Raw genomic sequence first — 25,617 nt, forward strand, 5'->3', positions numbered from 1 at the left:
CCTGTGCCCCTAGTGTCACCATCGTCGGCCGGCCTGTCTTCGACAGGATCAACTGCGGGAGATGTTGAAGGGGAGTCCTTCGTTGAATCTATATCATCATCACCACCAACACCAGCATCTTTCTCCACCACATGGAAAAACTATGTCAATTTATGAGTCTTCTTGAGTAGTTGATCCTCCTTATGCTTCTTTTTCTGCAACTCCTGAGCTCGCTCCCAGCCACCTTTGCCTCCTGACATAACGATGGATTGAATCTGCAAATAGAACATCAAATGTACGAGTTTTAAAACCTTTTATTATTAAATACAAACCACATTAAACACTATACAGTGTCTAATGGCGACCGTTTCGAGTCGGAGGCGGGGCGGGGAAGACACCTGCTCCCTGCCAATTGGCTAAGGAGGGACGCCATGCCAATGCTAGACTCCACCAACTCACGCGCCTGCTGGCTGACGTGTGCACAAAGAATGCCGCGAGCGTCATGGCATCAGGATGGATGTGAAGATGGCGTTGTTGTCGTTGTTACTGTTGTTGTTGTTGTTGCAGGAGATGGGGTATTCCAATAACAAATCGCAGCGCATTTACACTTATTCACCCATTAGACCAGGGGGAGGAAGCTATCTATAAAACACGTACTTACCGAGATAACTGAGCTAAAGGAACCTGTATGTTGTGTGCGATAGATTTCCAAATTCGTAACAGTATTCTCAGACCAATAAGAATTGTATGTTAAAAAAAAAAATTGCCTAAAGTTTTGTGGCACGAATTTTTGGCTGGCCCTAAGTCACATGCCTTGTCTGCCTAATGGTTAATCCCGCTCTGGTTGTAGGCACGTTACGCGATCGTCGACACACGTCCACACAGGTTACTTGTAAGGTACTCATAAGTCGAAACACGTCAAGGTAATGGTTAGCGTCAGTGTTCCAAACTCCCTGTTTTTTTTTTTTCTTCGATATGACGGTGATGTTGACACTTCGATTTCTAGTGTGGTTATAATATAATATAATTAATAGGCTGCCGCTCAACGATTTAAATCATATCCGCACTAGAAATCGAAGTGTCAACATCACAGTCATACCGAAGAAAAAAAAATAAAAATAAAAAAATCCAGGGAGTTTGGAACACTGACGCTAACCATTACCTCGACATGTTTCGACTTATGAGTAACTTACAAGTAACGTGTGTCGACGTGTGTCAACGATCGTGTAACGTGCCTACAACTTATGCCAGCATATGCGGAACATGTGCGTCATACGCTGGCATACGTCGAAAAATTTTCAACATGCTGAAAATTTGTCGACGTACTCAGTGTATTACGTCGTATGCTTGCGTGCTTCAGCGTGCTCTTAACGTATACAAAACTTACCCATAACGTATTCGACGCGTGCCAGCGTATTCGGCAAATTTTTCATATGTTGGCATACGCTGGCTAAAACGTCAAGGTGTGACAGCGGCTTGACACTTCGATGTCTAGTGCAGTTATGATTTGAATCGTCGAGCCGCAGCCTTTTTATAGGCTATGCCACGTGATCGTTGGCGATACGCTGCCGCACACTATGCATAAGTTAGACTATCGTTGGACATATGTTGTGAACGCCAACAACACGCTCAGCATTCGTTGATATAAGTTATCTATATGTTATCGAAACGTTCTGTGTACGTTACTAATACGTTGTGCATATGTCCAAAACTGGAAAAAAACCATCAATAGTTCAGCGTACGCCAGCATTTTACATACATTTTGATACCTTGTCATACACTGGCTAAAACGTCAAGGTGTGACAGGGCCCTAAGCCCCGTAACTTAGCAACTTTGCAAGAAACTTCCTGACTCGGACTTGCTCAGCCAAACCTAAAGTCTTGCTTTTTTGTCCATCTCTCCTCAGTATATACAGGGAATGCACTAGTGTTTTGTAGTCTTTCCACCACTTCAAAGCAGTTTCATCTTTCTTCCGATGGTGCAAACTTTGCTCAAGGAACTCTAATATTTCATGGACAGGGATACATGAATGATGCCCTGAGGGCAGTTCTGATTCAATACCCGTTAATGATCCTTGATCCCCTTCCCAGTCACCAATGCTCTCCTCATCTTCGTTGTCTGGGAGCTCATGGTCTTTCTCCGTTGGTACATCTGCAATGTATGACAAAACTTCTACCTTGTCGTCACTTAAAACTGACTTTGCACCTTCTCCTGGTGAAACAGATGAACACTCCGTTGGTACTAACGAAGCAGTCTTTGCTTCACCACTTGGCAAAGCTATAGGGAATGAAGATGCTTCGATGGTAGGGACAGAGGGATCATCCATTTGAGGTGCTACGGTAGAACTGTGCTCGACTTCACTCTCTACATCTACTGTGGACGTTGTGGCAGCAATCGAGACCTTGGTCAGTGCAGGTAATGCCTTTGTCGCTTGTAAGACTGGTACCTTCTGCCTGTCTATCACAACAAGAAGGGGTTCTAGTGTCATTTGATGCTTCAGTGGTGGTCCTTTCATGCATCAATCATTGAATCATGATGAATCCTCATTTCAGTTGTTGTTGGTTTGTCTGGATGTACTGTGTTAGCGACAGACATCTGTCTCATTTGACTCTGACAGGTCAGGAGACGCCACAGAATCATTCTTCATTACCATGCCAGGCCTGTTCATGGATGATCCATCTTTCTATTCACTCCTCAACAGGTCTTTGGGTGCATCTGGCAGCAAAGACTTCCCATGATCTGTAACTTCAGGAACAACATCTTCCTCATCTTCTATTTGCATTAATTGGGTCAAATTTGTCTCCTCCAAAACACTTGACCTTGCGGATCGCTTCAAGTCCTTGTCGGCTGCATCTTCAACGTCAGTTCGATCAGCAGTCCCTTTGTCTTCTGGTTCTGATTTTCTCTTCTGTGCTATCTTCCCCTTACCTACCCTCACTGTCTGCCATTGATCTTCAGCAAAAGAAGGGCCAGGATGAGAAGACAATACAGAAGCTTCTGGAATGACACTTGTCTTTTCCTTCGGCTTGTCAAGGTACCGAGGAGTAGATACTTCTTGTAAGAGAGTAGGGCTGTCTGCTCTCAAGTGATCCTTTGCTTTACATACAAAACAACAAGGCTCATTAGTCATACTAGTACGTGCCCGTAATAAAAATAAAAAAAATACAAGAATAAATAAACATTCAAACCGCGAGCAACAAACAACAACCACACAGGCCATTTCTTCACTCTCACGTGCCCGTACGTGCGTGGCCCGGAAGTTCGCATATTATTTGCAGTTATGATTATTCGCAATTTAGTTTTAATACCCAATTATTCAATTAGCGACAATGTATTTTACCTTTTCGCAATGTCGTGGCAAGGAAAAACAAAAAGAGAAGAGAAGAGAGAGAAAAAAATTTACTTCTTGGTTCGGAGCATACCAGCACTCTGATGTTACCGAAATTTATGCACCGTCTAATATGAAAACGATCTTAACTTGGGGCATTGTGTTTATCTATAAATGCGCATCAGAAATCGAGAAATTATTAGAATACACGAAGTCATCACTATCCGGAAGTCCGTACGTTGTATCCCGTAATGGCGAACGCGGCTGAGCTTCCCTTCCCCATCGGCCACGCCCACGCAACAGCGCGTCTTGTCATTGGTTTGGTAAATAAATGGCCATAACTTGGGAAGCACTTGTCCGATTAATATCAAACCTTGAAAAGGCACATCCTCAGGTGCCCAGCAATATATCTGGCAAGTTTCAATTAGATCGGACCAGTGGTTGTCGAGAAACAGCGGTCACAGATACACACACACACACACACACACACACACACACACACACACACACACACACACACACACACACACACACACACACACACACACACACACACACACACACACACACACACACAGCTGGAATTTTAGATAGATAAAATATCTTGTAGCTCTTACCTTCAAAAGGAATAACAAAGAATCCCTCACATTCGCTGTCATTTCTCAACTCCATTGAGACCCGTCTTTTGAAAGACAGGATATGACGTAGGGCAGGCTCACGACAAACTCGAGACACAGGCCCGATAGATGATCTTAGCACTCCCAATCGCTCCAGGAAAGGCAAAAACTACATTATCGGCCATGAAAGGAGGCATGTTGGACAAGGTGATCCGTGTACCAAGACTCGAGAGCGGTTCAACTTGAACGATGAATCCTCTCACAACAATCCATTTCTCTATCACCTCATTTGCTTCAGCTTCGGATTCGAGAAAGAACACGGCCCTTCCATACATTTTCGAGGCAGCAACTATTGTTGATGGCCCGACAACATTAGCCATTGCCTTTACCTACGCTTCCATTTGGATAGAGCTCATCCCATCTCACATCTCACTCCGTGCTTCTTGGTCAACGCGTTAAATGGATGTGCAGAGCTGCTCACACTTGCTTGGCCAGAACGGCTCGCAGCAATTCCAGCCCAATCACGATTCATAGGCATGTTTGTAGTACCTAGATATATCTCTTACAAACAAAACTGCTCACGAAATAAAGGACAGTGTAATTAACCTGAAGGAAAACAAACGTTGAAAAAAAAAACAACACGTTTTTAAGAAAGCAAACCAAACGTTGAAAAACGCAGTTTTTAAGGAAACTCGTTTGAAGCAAACAATACTCTGCTCATTCACAATCTTGTGCCATTTCGCACTGCAAAGGGTCATTAAGCAAAAACAAAAGGAATTCAAAATGATATTTTATCGACAACGCCATGGGTCAGGTGTGGCAAACAAGCGCTACACGGGCGCGTCGTGCCGTGCAACTAGGCCTCAACACAAAAGGTCGAATTAAACAACCAAAACACAAAAATAAAATAAACAAATGAACCAACTCGGTTCAGATAACCAAAACAAAACAAAATAAAACTAATAGAACCGGAATAGTACGACTATTATGATGAAGCAACTCGAGGAGCAGCGAAAATATGCGGCAACTCAAAGTAGTACTAGTAGTAGTAGTAGTAGTAGTAGTAGTAGTAGTAGTAGTAGTAGTAGTAGTACATCAGTCATAAAGCATACACAACCTCAACATGAGACTAAAACCTACAAAAGCCAACCATACTTACTTATATGGTCAATTGAACCAGCACAGAACTTGCCGTAGAAGGTCTTGGCCCCAAGCTCACGCAGGTCATGGATGTTGAAAGGCCACAGATGCAAAACATTGTTGCGTGAGAAATCTTCACGTTTCTCCACGACGACTGTTGTTGCTCCAAGCAAGGCCAACTCGATGGCCATCCTCAGGCCACATGGCCCTGCACCTACAACCAGGCACTGCAAGTATTATTTCAAATTAGATTGCAATAAAGAAAGGTCACATACTAATCTATTTGCAGTTATATCAAATGTCAGCAAAACAGAGAAGAATCTTCGACACCCATTTGGAAACAATGGAAAAATAGCATTCTTCATTGGTGGAAGGATGCAGGTGGGCTGAGGGTTGGAAGCAGCAGGCTCAAAAGTCATTCATAGGAACATCCATTTATTATGTATGGAAATATGGCAGAAAGTTTGGACGCCAACCCTCCCCCACCCACAAAATAAATAAATGGACCCCAAGTGGTCAAAGAAGGACATTGTAGCATAGAATATATCAGTAAAATTAATGGTTTAGAGGATACATTTCAAATAAGACAAAAGAAATTAAAAAAATTGGACAAATATGTAATCGATATGATCACAATTTTGGAGAACAATGTTGTTCATGTGTCATATCTCATGTTCCACAATAAATAATGGACAATATATGACAGCCCCTCATAAAAAAAAAACCACGTCCTCCTCTACCTCCTCCCCCTTTCCTCCCAAAACAACCACCACTTCCTCCTAACCCTCAAACCAAGACATTTTGGAATAAACAAGCAAATAAATAAAAAATAAACACACAACTTCACCTTGGTGCCAGAGCAGGCTTGACCACCATTATACTCTTCATGCACTGCTCGTTTATCCAACTGGTTCCACAGAGCCTGAGCCTTCCAATGGTCCAAAGATGCCTTGAGATCAGAGTAAAACACTCTGGAGCCTCCATTCCCCTTCATGTGCAGGCCCAGGTGCTGGCATAGCTCATCAAACACCTGAAGTGTGCCCTGGAACGAGTGAGCTTTTTGAAACCTTTCAAACAACTGCCTAGATTCCATCGAAAATGTATCCCCATCACACCGCATGCTGGGTGAACAAGCGCCGATCCGTGTGGACTTTGCCTCTGCTCTGACGTGGGTTGTTGTAGGTCTGCTGTGTTGAGTGACGTTTTCTATTGCCAGGACAGCACGAATTATACTGTATACATAAAGAGCATCTATTAACACATGGGGACACTCCATGAACGACATTCCATTGCATCACGCAGAAGGAATGCAGCAAACAGTTCATGTAAGAGCATGACAGGGCTTGCAATTAATGTCATGAGAATAAGAAATGTGGTGTAAGGGTATGAAGTTATTGCTGCTAAGTTTGCCCAAGGCTTTTGTAACAATGCTTTGTTCATGAAACAATAAAGAATAACCTGTCAGGACCAAATTAAATAGCAAAAGTAGAAAAGTTGAGGCCTTGACTGGAGTCATTTTCTGCTTTCAACCCCATGAAGGAGAGTTCAATTAAGGCTGGCAGTGGATCAAAACTTGCACTCTAAGGATTTGGGTAAAACAGTCAGTGACCTGGACGGATGGGGAAGCATTGATGCGTGTTCAAGGTTTCAAGAGGAACTAGGTTTAGTTGGCAAGCTGTTTGTGGGAAACAATTAGTGCCCTTCCATGACAAGGGAACAGCTGTTAAAACAAGTTAACAGCATGACATCACAGTGCCCGAGCCCACACACGACCAAAAGTACAAGGACCATAAGGAAGTGAGCCTCACAAACATTTATTTAATTTCTAGAGCATGTCAGCATCATTACTAACAGTTTGTCACACTTATTCATGCCATCCCCCATCCTCACCCATGATGTCTATTACCCCCATTGACCCCTTCCCACCACAACCCTCTTAGTTGCTGATTTTAGTGCCTCCTTCTTCTTCCTTTCATGTTCATATATACACTTGCTGGTTGTGCTCAATTGTTACCCCACTACCCTGCTGTCAATTTAACTTTGCTCTACCATGAGCCTCGCTGTTGTAAGAGCGAAAGAAATGCTGTTAATAAGTGTAATGTTGCACCATTCTTCCTTCGTAGAAAATGAAAATTCATGGTGGATTACTTTATTTGGACTCTGTCACTCAGGTTGCTTTCAAAAGGAATCCCAGAATGGCAAGGTGGATTTAAGCCACAGGTGTAGGTAGTTATCGACCCGTTCAGGATTGTGCTCAATAGCCAAGGAGACTGCTTAAGCAGCACCAACACTCTGCGCAGAGTATGGTCCTGATGGATGGATGAGAGGTAGTTAACCCCATGCTTTAAAAAAAAAAAATCAGAAGAAAAGAAGGGGAAGCATATTCAAATCAGCTCTCACTGTCTGTCATGCTATCTCCTCCTAAACGGCTTTACAGAAATTCAACAAAAACTTAGTAGTTATGTTCATCACATGGGAAGAAGGTATGAGAGCAGTATCATTTTAGCCCTGCCCCCAGGGCCGTGTGGTGGGGACAAAAGGTCATGTTCCAAAAAAATGCAATTACGGGCAGATTTTTAAACATTTTTGGTGAAACTTTGTATATGCAATTAACATTGAGGGGATGCATGAAATATGTAACATGTTTTTTTGGATTTGACCTCCGGTTCATGCCCGATGGGGGTCATTGGATCACAGGGGTCAAAACAGAAGGTTTATAAATAAACAAATAAACTTAAAATTTGATATTGGGTCATTCCTGGTGGAACATTTTACCATCTTCCAACTTTGCTCAAGGATTTGCGATGGCAAGCCATTGACTTCGCTCTAGTTGCCTCCGTCATCTGCGACGAATGGAGATTATGTTTTCATCCCCGTTTGTCTGTGAGCATGATATCTCAAACAGTTAGGGACGGATTCAGACGAAACTTGATGGATGGGTTGGGTATGTGATAAGAACAAGCCGATTAGATATTGGTGAAGATCCGGATGCAGATCAGGCCAATCAGTGGAATACAAAACGTAAACTGTTCAGCCTGGCAGAGGTATGTGCTCTAGCGAGTGCCGTTCAAGTTTAAACGTGTTTTTGTCATCAATTATTAGTTCCTTACAGACAGCAGTAAGGCAAGCTGTGCTGTCTTGATGGCAGATTTTAACGGCCTCCACTGTACTAGGGGAAACTGGGGTGAAACGAGGCACGGGCTGCATTGGCACATCTCCATTAGCAGGCTAATATCATGAAACAATAGCTGTTGGAAGAGATGTCCCCAATACACCCAGTGTCACGAATGCACCCAAATCTGCTTTTTTGAAAAGTCAGCAATGTAATTGTTCAACAGGTCACAATAAGACACCCACGTATATAAATCGCATGCTGATTTGCAATGTGGGAAAAATGTCCACAAACAGAGGAGTTGTACAAGTTTAAGAAGAGGACCTTGATACGTTTGCAATTCATCCACTGCTGGGTCTGCAGCAGCTGCAGGTCACAAAGCAAATGAGCAAAAACTGTCGTGGTTGATAATTTGAGGACAGTATTTGAAAATAGGTACATCTTGACATCTGTTGCCATGATCAATTACCTGACTTTGCTGATAATGGGCAAGAGTCTTATCTGAAATAGAGTACATCTTGAGACAATGGAGGGTACACGTAATCACCATTCTGAACGTTTCATTGTGGGATCGATAGTTTTAGATCGCCATTGTGGTTGCTCGGTTGCAGGATAACTGTGTAGCATGTGGTCAAACTACCTCGATTTACCTGCTGTGGCACTGGTTGTTTCAACAATTTTGCTCGAGATCAGACATTTTCTGACAACAGGCTCCTTCAAAATGGAAAAATTGCACCGTTCATGGATAAAAAAAAGGTTAACAATATTAGAAATAATGGGAGATCTCGCCTCTTCAAATCGACCGATGGACATCAGGTTTGTAGTGCACACTTCACCGGCGGTAAGAATAATTCTGTACATGCTGTACCCATCGACTTTCCCATCAAGAGACTGTCAAGTACCTCTCTGAGAATCAGCCAAATATCACCATGTGTTTGAGGACGACGTTTTAGAATCAAGTGATACAGGAGAAAAAGATCACAGTTTATGACAATGGAAGTAACAAAAGAACATTCGTACACATTGCCTGCCCATGCCCGTCATGATGGGAGATATCACATCTGCATCTGCATGTAGGTGCTGGCATAGCTCATCAAATCTCTTCATCTCATCAGTTAATCACCAAGCCTGGTGTTGGCTTAGCAGTGAGGGTGGCTGATTTGCCATCATAGGGCCTGAGTTCGAGCCCTGTTGGCCAATGAATCAATACCAGGTGTGGTTGACTCAGCTTTGTCACCCTTCCGTGGTCAGCAAAATGAGTACATTCTCCATCAGCGGCATAGCTGTGTCCCTAACCAATGATGCAACCAGCAGCCAGAAGGCTGGACGAGAGACAGAGGGAGACAGAGGGAGACAGAGAGAGACAGAGACAGAGAGATAATCACTGTTAATCTCATAGCTCATCTGCTGCCACAGCTCATCAGTTAATCACTGTACATCCCATAGCTCATCACATCTCATCAGTTAATCACTGTACATCCCATAGCTCATCTGCTGGCACATCCTAAACTAAAAAATAAATAAATAAAAAAGATCTTAAAACAAAAAAATGTCTGAACACCTAACACCCCCTCACCACCCCCCCCCCCCCAAAACCACCCCATACACACATACATACATATACATGGGAAGCATGCGCCATAACACGTGGCTACGTCCACTTTTCGCTGGTACATCAGGGGCATCCGTCTGGCCACCCTCCAGGCAGATGCCTGGCCCATTCCCATCTCTTATGGAACGGACATTCCAGGCACACACCCGAAGGTGTTAATCCGAGGTTAATGCGAGGACACCGCCGTCTGTTGGACACCACCTCAGCACCGACTCGACACGCACCACCATGTGTTTTGTGGTGGCCGGAGTACAAATCCTGCCACGCCAAGGGCACCCAACCTCACCCAAACGTTACTCCCATCCACTGTTCTTCCCCACTAATAATGTCTTCCCTTCTCATACATTATACTTAATACACGTATCAGTCTCTCAAAGTGAACACGAAGTACGTAATTAAACCGTACGGGTACAGGTACGGGTACAGGTACATGTACAATATACAGAAGACCGTCACCGATCATGTGTACAGATGAAAAACAAGCGGAACACAAATGAACGTGTTTCGTGTACAGAACGTTCAACATACCCAGCAGGTTCGGGTGACACGAGGAATTGGAATTATTTTACTTGATACAGGAAAACCATCGTCGTGGTGGAAAACACCGACAAGAAGTGGAAAAAGTGTCTTCAAACCAAGCAACCTGCGAACCGTCCTCAGCAGTCGCGATTGGTCGGCGATAGCTAATCTTTAGTGATCAATACCCGACTCGTCTACTGGTTTTATAAACGTTCGCCGAGGCGTCTGACGTCAGCAAAAGAAACTCGGAATGAGGATATGATCTTCCTTTATGGGCGCAGGTGATGGACCAACCATATACAGTAAAGTCGTGACATCACCTGCTGTCTATCAGGTGTCTCGAAGCATGTCGGGCGTTGGGCGTGTGGGTCTCTGTCATATACATATATACATATATATATATATATATATATATATATATATATATATATATATATATACATATATATATGCACATATATATACATATATATACACATATATATACATATATATACACATATATATACATATATATACACATATATATATACATATATATACACATATATATACATATATACATAAATATATATATATATATATATATATATATATATATATATACATGAATATATATATATATATATATATATATATATATATATATATATATATATATACATATATATATATATATATATATATACATAAATATATACATAAATATATATATATATATATACATAAATATATATATATATATATACATAAATATATATATATATATATATATACATAAATATATATATATATATATATATACATAAATATATATATATATATATATATATATATATATATATATACATAAATATATATACATACATAAATATATATACATAAATATATATATATATATATATATATATATACATAAATATATATATATATATTTATGTATATATATATATATATATATATATATTTATGTATATATATTTATGTATGTATATATATCTATATACATAAATATATATATATATATATATATACATAAATATATATATATATATATATATATATATATATATATATATACATAAATATATATATATATATATATATATATATATATATATATATATATATATATATATATATATACATAAATATATATATACATAAATATATATATATATATATATATATATATATATATATATATATATATATATATATATATATATATATATATATATATATATATATATATATATAAAAATGTGAATTGCCTTGAACTTCAAACTTTCCGATGCAAATTTTATTGCGTGTTCTTTTCCACGATCCTCTTTACCTCTTTTCTGATGATTTCACCCTCTGCCATATCATCTGTCATCCCTCAGATCGGCAAGCAACAGCCTCTTCACTCTCTGCAGATCTGGATATAATCACAAGCTGGTCCAACACATGGAACATGTCTTTCAATCCAAACGAATCTTACACCATCACCATGTCTCTCCAAACTGACCGTCTGGAACCCCCCCCCCCCCCCCCCCATCGACTTTCTCAACAATCCTCTTGAAGGAGTTCTTTCATTCAAGCTTTTGGGCCTCACGATCTGTATTGATCTTTCCTAGGAAAGCCACATTTCCAAGCTGGCCTCCAAAACCAGTTACCGACTGTGCATCCTCCATCATGCAAAGTCCTTCCTTGGCACACCTGTGCTCCTGACCACATACAAAGCTTTCATCCACAGCCTGATGGAGTACTGCTCTCCCCTCCGGGCTGGTGCTCCCGCCTCTCACATTTCTTAACTTCACGCTGTGGAAACCAAGGCGTTTAGCATCATTGGTATCTCCCGCAATGAGGCTGAGTCTTCGGGTCGGTGGTCTTTTTGTCTTTGACCATCTCCTCTCCGGCCTTGCCCCCTCCCCCGCCCCCCCCACCACTCTGTCTGAGACATTTCCCCCCCAATATTCCCGCAGGGCGCTCAAGGTCCGCCAGCAACCCCCTTCTGCTAAAACTACCAAAATTAAGAATCACTGCTCATCTTCACTCTTTCATTCCTCTTTTTTCCCACCTTTGGAACAAACTCCCACATTCTCTTCAAACCAACTCTTCCCTCCAGGTCTTCAAAACAGCTGTTCACCACCATCTCTTATCTTCCCCCATCCAAAACCACAATCATTTCTACCCCCGTTAATCCACCCCAAACCCACCTCCTTCAAATTCCTTGCTTTCCTCCCTGAAAGTCCCTGTAGTGTCCATCTTGTTTACCACGTGTACTCCACCCCATCCCTCTCCCTTCCACACATTTCATGTCTCTGTTCACCACTGTTTTTTCCTTCCCTCTCCCACCCCTCTTGTCTCCTGCTCGCCTTGTACGTTCTGTGTATTTACTCTCATACGAGCTTCGACATTGTATACAAAAAAATCTAAACTAATAAGTGTGTGTGTGTGTGTGTGTGTGTGTGTGTGTGTGTGTACTCCATTACCATGAAACCTAGCAGCCTGAATTTTTGCATGCATACTATGAAAATCCAAGGAAATGCATGAGTAAAAATCGGGTGTAGGGTGCTTGGATTAATTTAAACACCCTTTTTGAAGATATTTAACAATCTTATTTAATTATATCCTTTTTCAGGCACATATTCGGCCACCTTGTTATTTGGGGTCTTAAGGCATATTCTTGGTAACCTCGCTGGGGTCTGAAGCCACCATGTTTTTGGGCCTGCTCAACTATGCCTTGACTTGGAACAGGCCACAACGATTTCTTCACGATAAATTTTTTTTTTCATTTTCCTGACTCATATTATCGAATGCCTGTTCATCATAGCTATGAATCCCTGTATACTTCGCTTTTTTAAGTGCTATAGCTTTCAAATTAGGAGCATTATATGATATATATGATATACTGTATCATACCTGCCAACCCTTTTGAAGGAAAAGCGGTAGGCTGGCGTTGCACACGTCCCTTGGGGGGTCCTGGGGGCATGCTCCCCCGATAATTTTTTCAAAAAAATGAAGCAAAATGGTGCAATCTCCTGCATTTTGAGACCACAGTTAGCTGAAATATATCAACATATTTCTAGAGTGAAAAAGAGAAAACTTAACATGGTTGATCTACTCACCAATCTTTATTTTTCTAAGACATCATGATCATCAGTCATGTTTCCATAAATTACTCACTGTCCAAGCTCTACATGTATGTGCCCATACATGTACATGAGAGTTTACATAAACTCACTGATACATCTTTATGAATGAAATGACTGGCCACACAACTATTTATTTTTTTCCAATAACAATTTCCAAAAGCGGTATGTCTGACTAATAAAATCGGTATGCGTTGGGAGCTATAGAAAATCGGTAGGCTACCGAGCGAATCGGTAGGGTTGGTAGGTACGCTGTATATGATATGATATGTATGATTTCATGCATTACATGATACGATTTTCCACAATCTACTCTCATGGACTAATTAAAATATATAATCGAAATATTATTTCGTTTTGGAGGATCGGATATCGGACGGAGTTAAATAAGTGTCGAAATCTGGAGTGAACTCTGATAATTTAAAGAAATAACTAAAAAGAACAATCAAAGATTGCAGACCTTCACCAGAACTTGTTTTGTGTGGTGTTTGTGTCGTTTTGTGTGGTGTATTGTGTGTGGCATTTGCGTAATATTGATACTTAATAAATTATTGATATAATTAGAACTGCCACTTTATAACTGCTGGCAGTGATGATTGGTACCAAGACGTCCCACTTTGATGCAACCCGCTTTGATTGGACACCTGACCCTGTCACGTGACATTTTCATTATTATTCAATTGAATTTAGAATGGGATTAAAAGAAATTCAATTCAAATCAAACTGAAGACCAAATAGGTACAGTCCTGCAATGGGGTCATCAGAGGGAACCCAAACAAGAAAAAGCAAAGATGAAGTCATCAGGAGGAACCCAGATATTATTCACATTTCAGCTGCTACTTCACTACCCTCAAACCCATTCAGGCACAGCCAAGTGAGCCTTTTTCAAAACAAATAAATAAATAAAACCAAAAGAACCCAAATCAAAAAAATTAAATTCTTCTGACTGTCAGACAATGTCCGATCAAGTTAAAATTGAAAACATATTTCACATCACAATTCGATCATAATTTTGAGTTTCATGTCAATTGATTAAGCAGTTTCAGAGAAAACATTATTTAATATTTTTCTTCAATCCAATATGGTTGCCAAACCATGTGACCTATCAATAAGTCTTGAACAAACTTGTACATCCAAGGATTGGGGAACATATGTGTGGTTTCCCCTCAGTCTGTCCAGCCATTCTGGAGAAGATCTTTATAGGTTTTAGGATAAATCCAATGTGGCTGCAAACCATGTGACCTTTGACATCATATGTATGAACCTTTTGTTCCTCATGGATGGTCGGTCATACAAGTAAAGTTTTGTGTTGATCTGTTCAGCCGCTTCAGAAAGAGTGTTTTTGAAGGTTGTTTATTTTTTTAGACAATATGGCTGCTGAATCACGTGACCGATGACGTTATCAATTATTTTTTTTCTGTGGACCATCTTATCTCGAGATGACCCTCAAAAATTTTCATAATGATCACACCTCTCTCTCTCTCTCTCTCTGTCTCTAAACATATCCGGATGGCGGTTATGTCTGGACAGTGTTTGTCTCTGGACGTGTCTTGGCGGGGTTTGTCTCCGGGCGGTGTTTGTCTCCGGATGCGTCTGGGTGGTGTTTATGTCTATACACAAGTTTATATCCAGACGTCTCCGGACGGAAGTTTGTCTCTGGACAGCTTGGCTCCGGATGCGTCTGGGTGGTGTTTGTCTCCAAACGTATCCGGGCGGTGTTTATGTCCAGACAGGAGTTTTTCTCTGGACGTATCTGGGTGGTGTTTGTCCTTTGGCAGTGTTTGTCTCTGGACGTGTCCGGCCGGTCTTTGTCTCCGGACGTGTCTGGGTGGTGTTTTTGTATGGACAGGAGTTTATCTCTTGATGTGTCTGGATGGGAGTTTGTCTCTGGACAGCTTGGCTCCAGATCCGTCTGGGAAGTGTTTGTCTCCGGATGCATCCAAGTGGTGTTTGTCTCTTGACATGTCCGAGCGGCATTTATAATATGACGGGTAGAAAATGGATTTCAGACATTATTTTGTTTCCATCTTCACTGTTATTCTCTGCAGAATCATTTTGATGAGACAGTATGAATCGTAATTAACACTCCACCACACGTCTGCATTCCCTTCCTCTCACCTCACAGTCTTCCCTTCCCCTACCCCCTCCTCTCTCTTTTCTCCTCCACCTCTTCACTCTCCCCCCCCTCTCTCTCTCTCTTCCCCCCTCTTTTTCTCTCCACCCCCCTTTAGTATCCCCATCAGCAAAGTGACAGGTGGTATTTGCTGGTATATAAATATAAATATAAATAAAATCCAGGAAAAAAAAGGTCTCCAGAATCAGGGGATGCATCCATCTTTTCGACAATTGTCATACATGGCCACAAGAGCAGAACATGACCAGAGGCTTCACACTGTGATGACTCGACTATCTGAGAGTTACACTACTCTTCACCATGACTAATGCAAGTTGAACTGAAACGAGATTGATTTCCTGGGCTACACAGTCTCTTCAGCAGGCTTACATCCATTGGACTCCAATGTTCAGGCCATCATTGGTCTTCTGGAGTCAAAAACTCATTAGAACTTACCTCATTTCTTGATGCAACTCACTTGTACTTCAAGTTTGTAGAAAACTATATTGATGTGGCTGAACCACTGAGCATGTAACTGCATAAAGATGTCCCATGGAAATGGACCAACAAACAGACATAAGCCTTTCATAGTTTGAAAAGAAAGATGACAAGTGTTCCGATGATTGCAAACTTTGACCCCAATGCACCAACGATCGTCACCACTGAATTGCCTTGGATGTTGCACTTACTCAAATGTTAAACGGAGTGGAACGACCTGTCACCTATGCATCGAAAACACCCTCTGATACTGAATGAAAGTACTCTAAAGCTGAACATGAAACCCTTGCCTATATATTTGCGAGTGAGCACTTGAATGTGTTTCTCTTTGGGTGAAAATTCAAACTAGGGACAGATCACCTGGCTCTCACAGCACTACTTGCTCTGATAGGATCTGGTCACAAGCCATTGCACATCTATAGATGGTCTTACAGTCTTCATTTTGATGTCCAGTATGTGACAGGTTCCAAGAATCAAGTCGCTGATATGCTCAGTAGACTTGTCGAAGACTAGTAACCTGGATGTACCGCCAACTGAAGACTCAAATGTTATGGAAATACACTTGGACTTGTGGCAGCAGCTGAGTTACAGAAAGCCTCAACCGGGGACCCTACTCTGAAGAAAGTCTGCCATTTCATTCAAAATGGTTGGCCTTAAACGCCCTCCCCCACTGGCGTACTCAGGAGGGTTTGGAGAGGACGGTCCACCCCGGGTGACATCCAGGGGTGGGGGTGCTATTGGGAGAGTTGAAACACCAGTACGGTGATATAACGATGGTTTTAGTTGCAAGTGACATTATAATATTACTATTTACCTAAAAATAAAGACAGTAACTTGGAACTAAAACCATCATTATATTGTTACGGCTGTGGAAATTCGCAGAGCACCATATCGGTCTTTAGATCAGTTATGCCAATAAGTGTGTTCAGATAGATTTCCCCACCGTTGTCTGAAGGGCTTTATTCGTGTCACCCGGGCTGTGATCTTTGAGTTAGCCGTTTTTCTTTCGCTATCGTTATTTTGGACGAACCACAACGCCAACCACCAACCACCCTCTCCGCAACGCCAACCACCTTCTCCACCACGCCAACCACCAACCACATTCTCCACCACGCCAACCACCAACCACCCTCTCCGCAACGCCAACCACCTTCTCCACCACGCCGATCACCAACCACCAACCACCTTCTCCACCACGCCAACCACCAACCACCTTCTCCACCACGCCAACCACCAACCACCTTCTCCACGACGCTAACCACCAACCACCCTCTCCACAACCGCCTTCACAACAACGACATCTCACCATCTCCTAAACCACATCTCCCCTGATAAATCGACACAAACAACATCGCCTCACCTTCATCTCCGAAGCGGCGCCATCTTTGCACCAGCCATGGCGAGTCCACATCGAACGGCATCGCTGCAGGCACTTGCAGGGGTTTGCTCGCCGTGCAAGTCGGTGATCTCGAGCACGTCTGCTCGCCGCGCAAGTCGGTGATCTCGAGCACGTCTGCTCGCCGCGCAAGTCGGTGATCTCGAGCACGTCCGCTCTGTGCAAGCTTCGCCTCGGAATTCGGATGAAGACAGCGAGAGGAGCAGAGCCAGTGGAGGTCAGAGGTGAGAGTGCGGAGATCAGATCTCGCCTCACGGACCCCATATAAGGGCGAGCGGAACGCCAAGCGCAGTGAGTCGGTGGAGTGTCTGTCGAGGTTTGGAGCGCCTGGAGCCTGAAGCCTGCAGTCGGTGGAGAAGCTGAGGAGAGCGGAGGAGACGCGAGCGCGACCAAGCCTGTTGTGCCGCGCGGAGCTGCATGTTCGTGTGCGAGCCGGAGAGAGCTCGCCAACCAGCTCCGAACGGTCTGAGGTGATCGGGCTTCGGAATGGTCCGAGCATCGCTGAGGGACGAACGGGTTCTTAAAGAGAGCATCAACTCAAAAAGCGCGAAGACCCGTTCGTTCCTCTCAGGCGTTGCCGGCTGGGGCCCGAATCACCAGGCCGCGGCCGAGCCACGGTTACGCAAGCTGCCATGGGGAAGGAACGTCGCGGGTCGCCCCAGCGAGGAAGGTAACCAGCGCGGCCTCACGGAGCCTCTGAGGTCTACACGGCTCCATGCAATAAAGACCCAAAGAGGTCCAGTCTAACCCTCGTCTGTCCTGGAGTTTTTCCTTGCTTTTCTTTGTATGAAAGTTGTGGCTCCGAGTCCGTCAAGTAAAACTGTATAAGTGACTGTATACAATAGATAGACGGTGTTAGCTCGTTCCTTTACATTGTGTTTGGCTGTATAATTGCATGCATGCTTCCCTCATTCATTGCATGACTGCTTACGTGCTTATGTGTTGTTTGAAAATAAATGTGCTTCTTTAAATGTTGACCTGTTCGTCGCGTCATTTTCCTCAATTGAACTGCCGTATTGCATTTTGGAATAATAGCGGGCTTTTTACTAGCCGATAATAGAATCGGGTCCAGCGAGGCCTCGCGATAATACCCCACTCGGTTATCCCAAAACGGAGCGAGCTGCTTAAGCGGCTTGTGTCCAAGCAGGCCTCGCTGAGGTACAATCTCTCGGTAATCTACCCGTGCGAATAAATAGGTAAATCGATTATTTGGCGATCGGACCCTGTAGCGCAGGTAGAGTGCGGACAAGGTTGTGGTGTGCTTGGAGCACACCCGTGACTGGTTTTCGGCATTGTTCCGGAAAGTCGCGACTGAATTGTCCATCCGGTGGGCGTAGGGCCGCGATTTGGCTAAAAGCGAATGTCCGCACGCTGGCGGGCGAGAATTCGTAACAATATCATCGTACACAGAACCGAACATAGGCATGGAGCAGGAACACAACATTACAATGCAGGGTGGGAGGTGGTGGAAGTTGTAAGGTTCTGATGAAGAAGACATATAAAAAGGCAATGTTTGAAGAGAACAATCGTTTATTCAGGCACCCGAATCATCATGGCGTTGTGCTCCCACGACTGCATACCCATGATGCTCCGCACCCTGGAACTCCCACTTCTTATCCAAAAGCAAATACAAACCAATGTAATATCATTACATCTCCCTCTCCCACAATAAAAACAAGTAATAAAGTAAAAACAGCAACTAATGTAATACCATTAGATCTCTGCAATGTGTCATTAGATCATTATAACACTAATACAGTCATCCAAATCAGTTGACACCAGATAAACAAAGTGTATAAATGCAATCATCAGATAAACAAAGTGTTTATAGATCAAGATGGCATGCTGTTTTCACAGTTCGGCCAGACCTCGCATGGACAGTTGTCAAGTTCTGTGAAGGAGGCAACATTTGATTAGAACTGGCAGAGTGCTGGGGAGATTGACAAATCATTTCTGCTCTGGTAGCTTGAGTGACTTCTCAGTCATGGTTCACAGGTTCAACACTAGATCTTGCAGATGGTTCACTGTTCCCACTCACTGTAGGTTCAGAAATCTTGTTTTGGCTCAGAGATTGATGGGGCACCGCAACACATGCTGGGACCTCATGAATACCGACTGAAATACCAAATTAATTTGGTTGCGTCGGAGTGTTTGACCATTTGTTGATGCAAGCAAATGTGACCGTGGCTCTTTACACATGGAGAGAACCGTGGCTGGCTCCCAACAATGAGTGTTGTGGTTCTGAATGCAAAGTCATTGTCCAGGCTATGGGTAGGACATTTCGTGTACCCGAGCATGCCAATCATGGAAGTTTTAGTGAGTAGCAGTGCTTCTTCAGCTCCTCGTGGATGAGGTTGTCATCGTCATGCGTGTTGGTGATTCTGGTTGGTTCTAGCGACTTGACTTTTCTGCCCATGAGCAGTTGAGTAGGACTTGCCAAGTTGTAGCTCACTGGGGTGGAATGCTAAGCTAGCAGTGCAAGATGAAAATAGTTTCCCACACTTTTTGATTTGTGGAGGATGGATTTCACTGTCTTGACTTGGTGCTCAATGAATCCATTAGATTTTGGGTATGTTGGGGCTGACGTGATGTGGTCAAAATTCCATTTCCCAGCAAATGAACAAAATTCCATGCTGGACTGATTAGGATGCAACAGGAAAAATGGAACAGCAGAGAGGAGGGGGGGGGGGGGAGGGGACACCAACAGCATAATTGAAGGACAAAATAGAGGGAGACTTGGATAAACAATGGGTGTGGGGAGGAATTGGGGGCAGGAGAGGATTCATGGGGTAGTCAAGATGGACACAGAAGGGAACTCTTCAGAGGGAAACTTGGAAGGAGGAGATATTGGGGTAGTGTGAGGGGAGGGGGAAGGGTTAACTCGGGTAGAAAAGAATGGTTTTGGACTAGGGATGATCTGAGATGATGGTGAACAGCTGTCTTGAAGACCTCGAGGGAAGAATGAGAATGAAGAGAATGTGAAACTTTGTTTCACAGGTGGGGAAAAAGAGGAACGAATGAGTGGAGGTGAGCATGATCCTTGATTTAGGTAGTTTCACCAGAAGAGTGTTGATGGTGGACCATGTGAGCCTTGCAGAAACCTGGGGGACAAAGCATGGAAATAGCAGGGGGTGCAAGCCTAAAAGGGCGGTGATGGAGGACAGAGAGACCACTGACCTGTGTGATGGCGAAGTGATAAGTCCATAGACTCAGCTTATTCATGGGAGATTCCAATAATCTTAAAGGTCTAGTGTTTCCACGGTGTCAATCTCAGCAAGATGTGAGGCAGGGGAGCCAGCCCAAAGAGGAGAGCAGCACTCCATCAAGCTGATAATGAAGGCCGTGCAGGTGTATTGGAGTTCAGGTGTGCCAAGGAGGGACTGTACGATGGAGGATGCCGTCGGCAGCTGGCTTTGGAGGCCAACTTTGAAATGTCATTTCCCCAACAAAGATCATGGCTGATGGTGAAACCCTGGAGTTTTGAATGACTGGAATTCCTCAAGAAGACTTAAGAAAGTGGAGGGGGTGGCAAACTGCTAGCTAACGGAACACACCCCACTTGCAGCACCTCCGTTAACCAATAAGAATGGACATGATACAAATATCTTCTGCCGTTACCATCAACACAATTTCATTCTCCACGTTGAAATAAAGATGCGATGAAAAAACCTCAATAGATAGTAACTTACAGATGAAAAACCTGGAAACGCTCTGTGACGCTCCCACGGGTGTGCTTGTCATTTAGGACGTGTTGGTTGCCTGGAAACCGCTAAGCCACGCCCTTATCTAGGTTGTGTTTATTATTAACTAAATCGATAATTAGTGTAACTTATAAACGTCTGAATGCTTAACTTTGAGCTGAGTAGTCATTTAAAATGACCGAATAACATTTTGAAATGTTTTGATCGAGAGGAAAGAACGAGGTTAGAATACCTTCAAAGTATGAAACTGCTAATTTGAGTTGTGATTTTAATAGTTTTTGAGGCTGTTTGAAGATTATTAAAGGAAAGTTATTCACATGTTTCCTTTTGGAGGATTGCTCAAGGAAGTCCGCGATGAGGGAAACTCACGTGAACTCGAATAGACACTGAACGGAAGGAAGATGAGAGTCGAGAGAAAGCAAGAAAACACGAGCGTTGGGATCCGAAGGGAGTGTCTTCAACAACGTCCGCATGTATGGTATATAAAGGGTGCAGTTGAGTTTCTGAATCGAGTTGTGAACAGTCGCGACCTTCTTGCCTTTGCAACTTAAATGCTCCCACCCTTCTGAGATTGAACCTTCACCCCCCCCCCCCATTTTTCCGTGAAGGCTCGGGAATGGTCCACTCCCTCCTAGGTTCTCTAAGAGCAGGGGTCAGAACACCTTCATTAAGAACCCCGTGGAGATAGGTATTTTATCCCATATCCTTCCCTTGGCCTTACCCCTCCCCCCTTCCCCTCCTTCCCCTCCCTCCTAATTCATTCAAAGAAAAAACAGATAAATGAAGCCTCCTGGAGGTGCTCAGGACGAGATAACATCTTGTTGATGGAGTCTCAACACCATGAGCCCTGCATTGAGATGGATCTTGGTTTTGGCACCATGAGCCCTGCATTGAGATGAATCTTGGTCTCAGCATCATGAGCCCTGCATTGAAATGGATCTTGGTCTTGGCTCCATGAGCCCTGCATTGAGATGAATGTTGGTCTCGGCATCATGAGCCCTGTATTGAGACGGATCTCGGTCTCGGCACCATGAGCCCTGCATTGAGATCCATCTCCGTCTCGGCACCATGAGCCCGGCATTGAGATGCATCTTGGTCTCGGCACCATGAGCCCTGCATTGAGATGCATCTCGTCTCGGCACCTTTGAGCCCTGCATTGAGATGCATCTTGGTCTCGGCACCACGAGCCTTTCATTGAGATGCATCTCGTCTCGGCACCATGAGCCCTGCATTGAGATGCATCTCATCTCGGCACCACGAGCCTTGCATTGAGATGCATCTCGGTCTCGGCACAATGAACGTTGCATTGAGATGCATCTCAGTCTAGGAACCATGAGCCTTGTATTGAGATGGATCTCGGTCTCGGCACAATGAACCCTGCATTGAGATGGATCGCGGTCTCAGAATCATGAGCTCTGCATTGAGATGGATCGCGATTTTCCCAAAAGGTGACTGTCCGCCATTTTGACACACTTCCGGTCACATGATCGGTATGACTTCTGCAATTTAATCAACATCCCTTTCCTGGCCTAATGTTGCAACCCAAATTTGGTGGCATTCTGACTGGTGGGTCAAGATAAGAAGATTTTGGAAGGAATTTGTGTGACTGCCATTTTGATACAGCTCTGGTCATATGATCAGCATGGCCTCTGCAATTTAACATCAGGACCTTATTATCCTGTGCACACTGTAGTGGGGCAGCATAGCTAACCTAATGTGCATTTAGTGATAAAAGCACCAAATTTGGCACACTTGTAGAAAGACATATTATGAAGGGATTTGGATATTTGGCCACCACAGATTTAGCCTCTGAGGGCCATGGCAGCCATTTCACAAAATGGCGGCCAGGTGACATTAAAATGGCTACCAGAGGAATTAAAATGGCTAGGGCTTCTACATGTGTGGAACGATTTCATCGTTTATGGGGTCTATGGATGCGCCTCACCGAGTACTACAAACATATGGGAGCAGATTTTCGAAATTCGAAATTGTGAAAGGGGGGGAGGGGTGGGGTGGGGGGGGGAAATCTTTTTTGGGGAAATAATTAAAATTTTGTATAATATGCTCGTATAGTCGTAACATGGACTCTAATATATTTATTTGTCATTGCAGGTTGGTGATGGTGGTCGTCGCTTGATAGCAGCCATGTCCAAGAGCTTCAAGTTGGTCGACCCAGAGCGACCTGTCTCAATGTCGTCACATCCACCAACAACGAACTGGAACCTGCGTATCATCTGTCAAGACGACACGAAAAAGACACTGACTCGTCCCTCACAGTCCAAGCGAACAGATGCTGGGAGCGGCCATAGTTCCCTGGCCGAAAATCTGATCAGATTCAATGAACTAAAGGAGCTTCCATGTACGCTTCAGTTACGCCGGCTTGACGAAGGTCACGGAATTGAAGCAGCTATGGTTGCGAATAGTGCTGGTTATCACGAAATCTGTCGACTGAAAAATAACAGGACAAAAGTACAGAGAGCCGAAAAGCGAATGCGTGTAACTGCTGATGACACCCATAATACTGATGCATGCAAGCGTACCAGGTCCCTCTCATCGAGCACAGATAAGTCAAGGCCCCCCTCCTGTTTCATCTGTGAACAACTTGCAGGCTCAGAACGGTTTCATGAGGCAGCGACCTTCACAATTGACAGGCACGTGAGGGACTGTGCGACCCTCCTTGAAGACAGTGCCCTACTTGGCAAACTCAGTGCTGGGGACACGGTGACCCTGGAAGCTAAGTACCATGCCAAATGCTTGTCAGGGTTATATAATCGTGCCAGAGCGGCCCGATCTTTGCAATTGAGGCAGTCAGAAAGGTAAGGGAGATTGGCCTAAAGCAGTTCCAGGCTTTCTCCAGGGATTGCCTTGTTGAAAGAACCAAGCCAGTTGCTGACAATTCACCGAAATAAGCTCAAAGTGTTCAAGGCTCAACCAAGAAGGAACGTGAGCAAGGAGAAGCATAAGCTCACTTGCCTCAAGAACAATGCTCAACTATTCTCACGGCTCTACATCAGCTGTCAGACGAGGGATGGAAACCTGGACGAGTTCTTTCGCCATGAAAATCAGGCATGCCCTCCAGCACTGTCTGATGGATGGAGTCTCCGCTTAGGTACAAAAAGCGACCTACTCACATGCTTTGAAGAGATCTCAGATGCCAGGTCAGAGGCTCCTACCACCACCAGTATAGATTTTGATGAAGCAGCCATTGTGCAGATGCTAAAGCCTGCTGCATGCAAGAACTTCAGAGAGTATGCACAAGAAATCTTTATCCCTTACATGTCTACAAGGCTTCAATCTTCATCACGCCTGGACCTGGTATGGGACACCTACATAGCTGACTCACTCAAAGCTAGTGCAAGAGCAAAGCATGGTAAATGAGTGGTAGCAGAAGGATCCATACCCAGAAACTGGCAGAACTTTCTTCGAGTAGACACCAACAAGACACAGTTGTTCAAGTTCCTGTCAGAAGCTCTCCTCCTGTGGTTTAACCTGAAAGACAAGCAACTTATCGTCACTGATGGAGAAGAAGTCTGCAGCAAGCCTCCGCTGTCTGAGCTGTCTTCGCTGGCCCCATGTACCCACGAGGAAGCCGACAGTCGAATGCTGCTTCATGTATCTCATGCAGCCTGCCATGGCCACAACAAAATCATGATCAGAATGGTTGACACAGATGTTGTGATGTTGGCTCTCTCGGTTTTCCAGAATCTGCAGCCAGAAAATGAACTGTGGATTGCATTCGGAACTGGAAAAGGGTTCCGATACCTGGCAGCCCATGAAATAGCAGCTGGACTGGAGCCAGATAAAGCACAAGCACTTACGATGTTCCATTCTCTGACAGGGTGTGACACTGTGTCACGTTTTGCAAGTCATGGGAAGAAGACTGCATGGGCAGTCTGGAATGTGTTGCCGGAGTTGACCGAAGCACTGTTGAAGTTGTCATCTGCACCAAGTGACATACCAGAAGAGGTCCTGCACACCATTGAGAGATTTGTCATCCTCCTGTACGACAGAACAAGTCCATGCACAGACATTGACAAGGCACCCAAGAAACTTTTCGCAAGGAAGAACAATGTGGAGTTGATTCCTCCAATCAAGGCAGCTTTGGAAGAGCAGGTTAAGAGGGCAGCCTACCAGGGAGGTCATGTATGGGGCCAGGTGTTGCTCCCTGCACCAGAGCTGCCGCCGGCAACCAGCTGGGGGTGGACCAAAAGTGAGGAGGGGCTGCATGAGCCCCACTGGACAAGATTACCACAAGCAGCCCAAACTTGCCGTGAACTGCTGTCATGTAAATGTAAGAAGGGTTGTGTGAATCGTTGCAAGTGCAAAAAGGCTGCACTTGAATGTACTGCTCTGTGCCAGTGTGAGGGGGAGTGCACCCAGAACTAGACATTTCTACTTTTAATTTTGAGTTTTTCATCATATCACTGTAACATCATGTGTCATTGAAATGTATTATGTGGAATTT

The 25,617-nt window shown here is 43.8% G+C and overlaps 1 protein-coding gene across 7 annotated transcripts in view; it reads right to left on the reverse strand.

The window, feature by feature from the left end:
* The window catches only part of LOC147026970 (F-actin-monooxygenase mical1-like), a 124,693-nt gene extending 114,127 nt beyond the window's left edge, over positions 1-10,566 (reverse strand). The window contains exons 1-3 of one of the 7 annotated variants that reach the window (XM_085882913.1): positions 10,317-10,566; positions 5,912-6,296; positions 5,084-5,291 (exon numbers count right to left, since the gene is read on the reverse strand). In XM_085882913.1, coding sequence (XP_085739039.1) covers positions 5,084-5,291; positions 5,912-6,184 — 481 coding nt within the window. In that variant the 5' untranslated portion in view covers positions 6,185-6,296; positions 10,317-10,566. Of the gene's footprint in view, positions 1-5,083; positions 5,292-5,911; positions 6,297-9,794; positions 10,049-10,316 lie in introns of those variants that run through there. The other 6 variants (XM_085882909.1, XM_085882912.1, XM_085882914.1 and 3 more) reach the window with 6 other exon arrangements.
* Positions 10,567-25,617: the final 15,051 nt, after the last annotated feature.

Source organism: Eptatretus burgeri, chromosome 5 (genome assembly GCF_056783735.1).
Source record: "Eptatretus burgeri isolate ZD-2024b chromosome 5, Ebu_testis_v1, whole genome shotgun sequence".
NCBI lineage: Eukaryota > Metazoa > Chordata > Myxini > Myxiniformes > Myxinidae > Eptatretus > Eptatretus burgeri.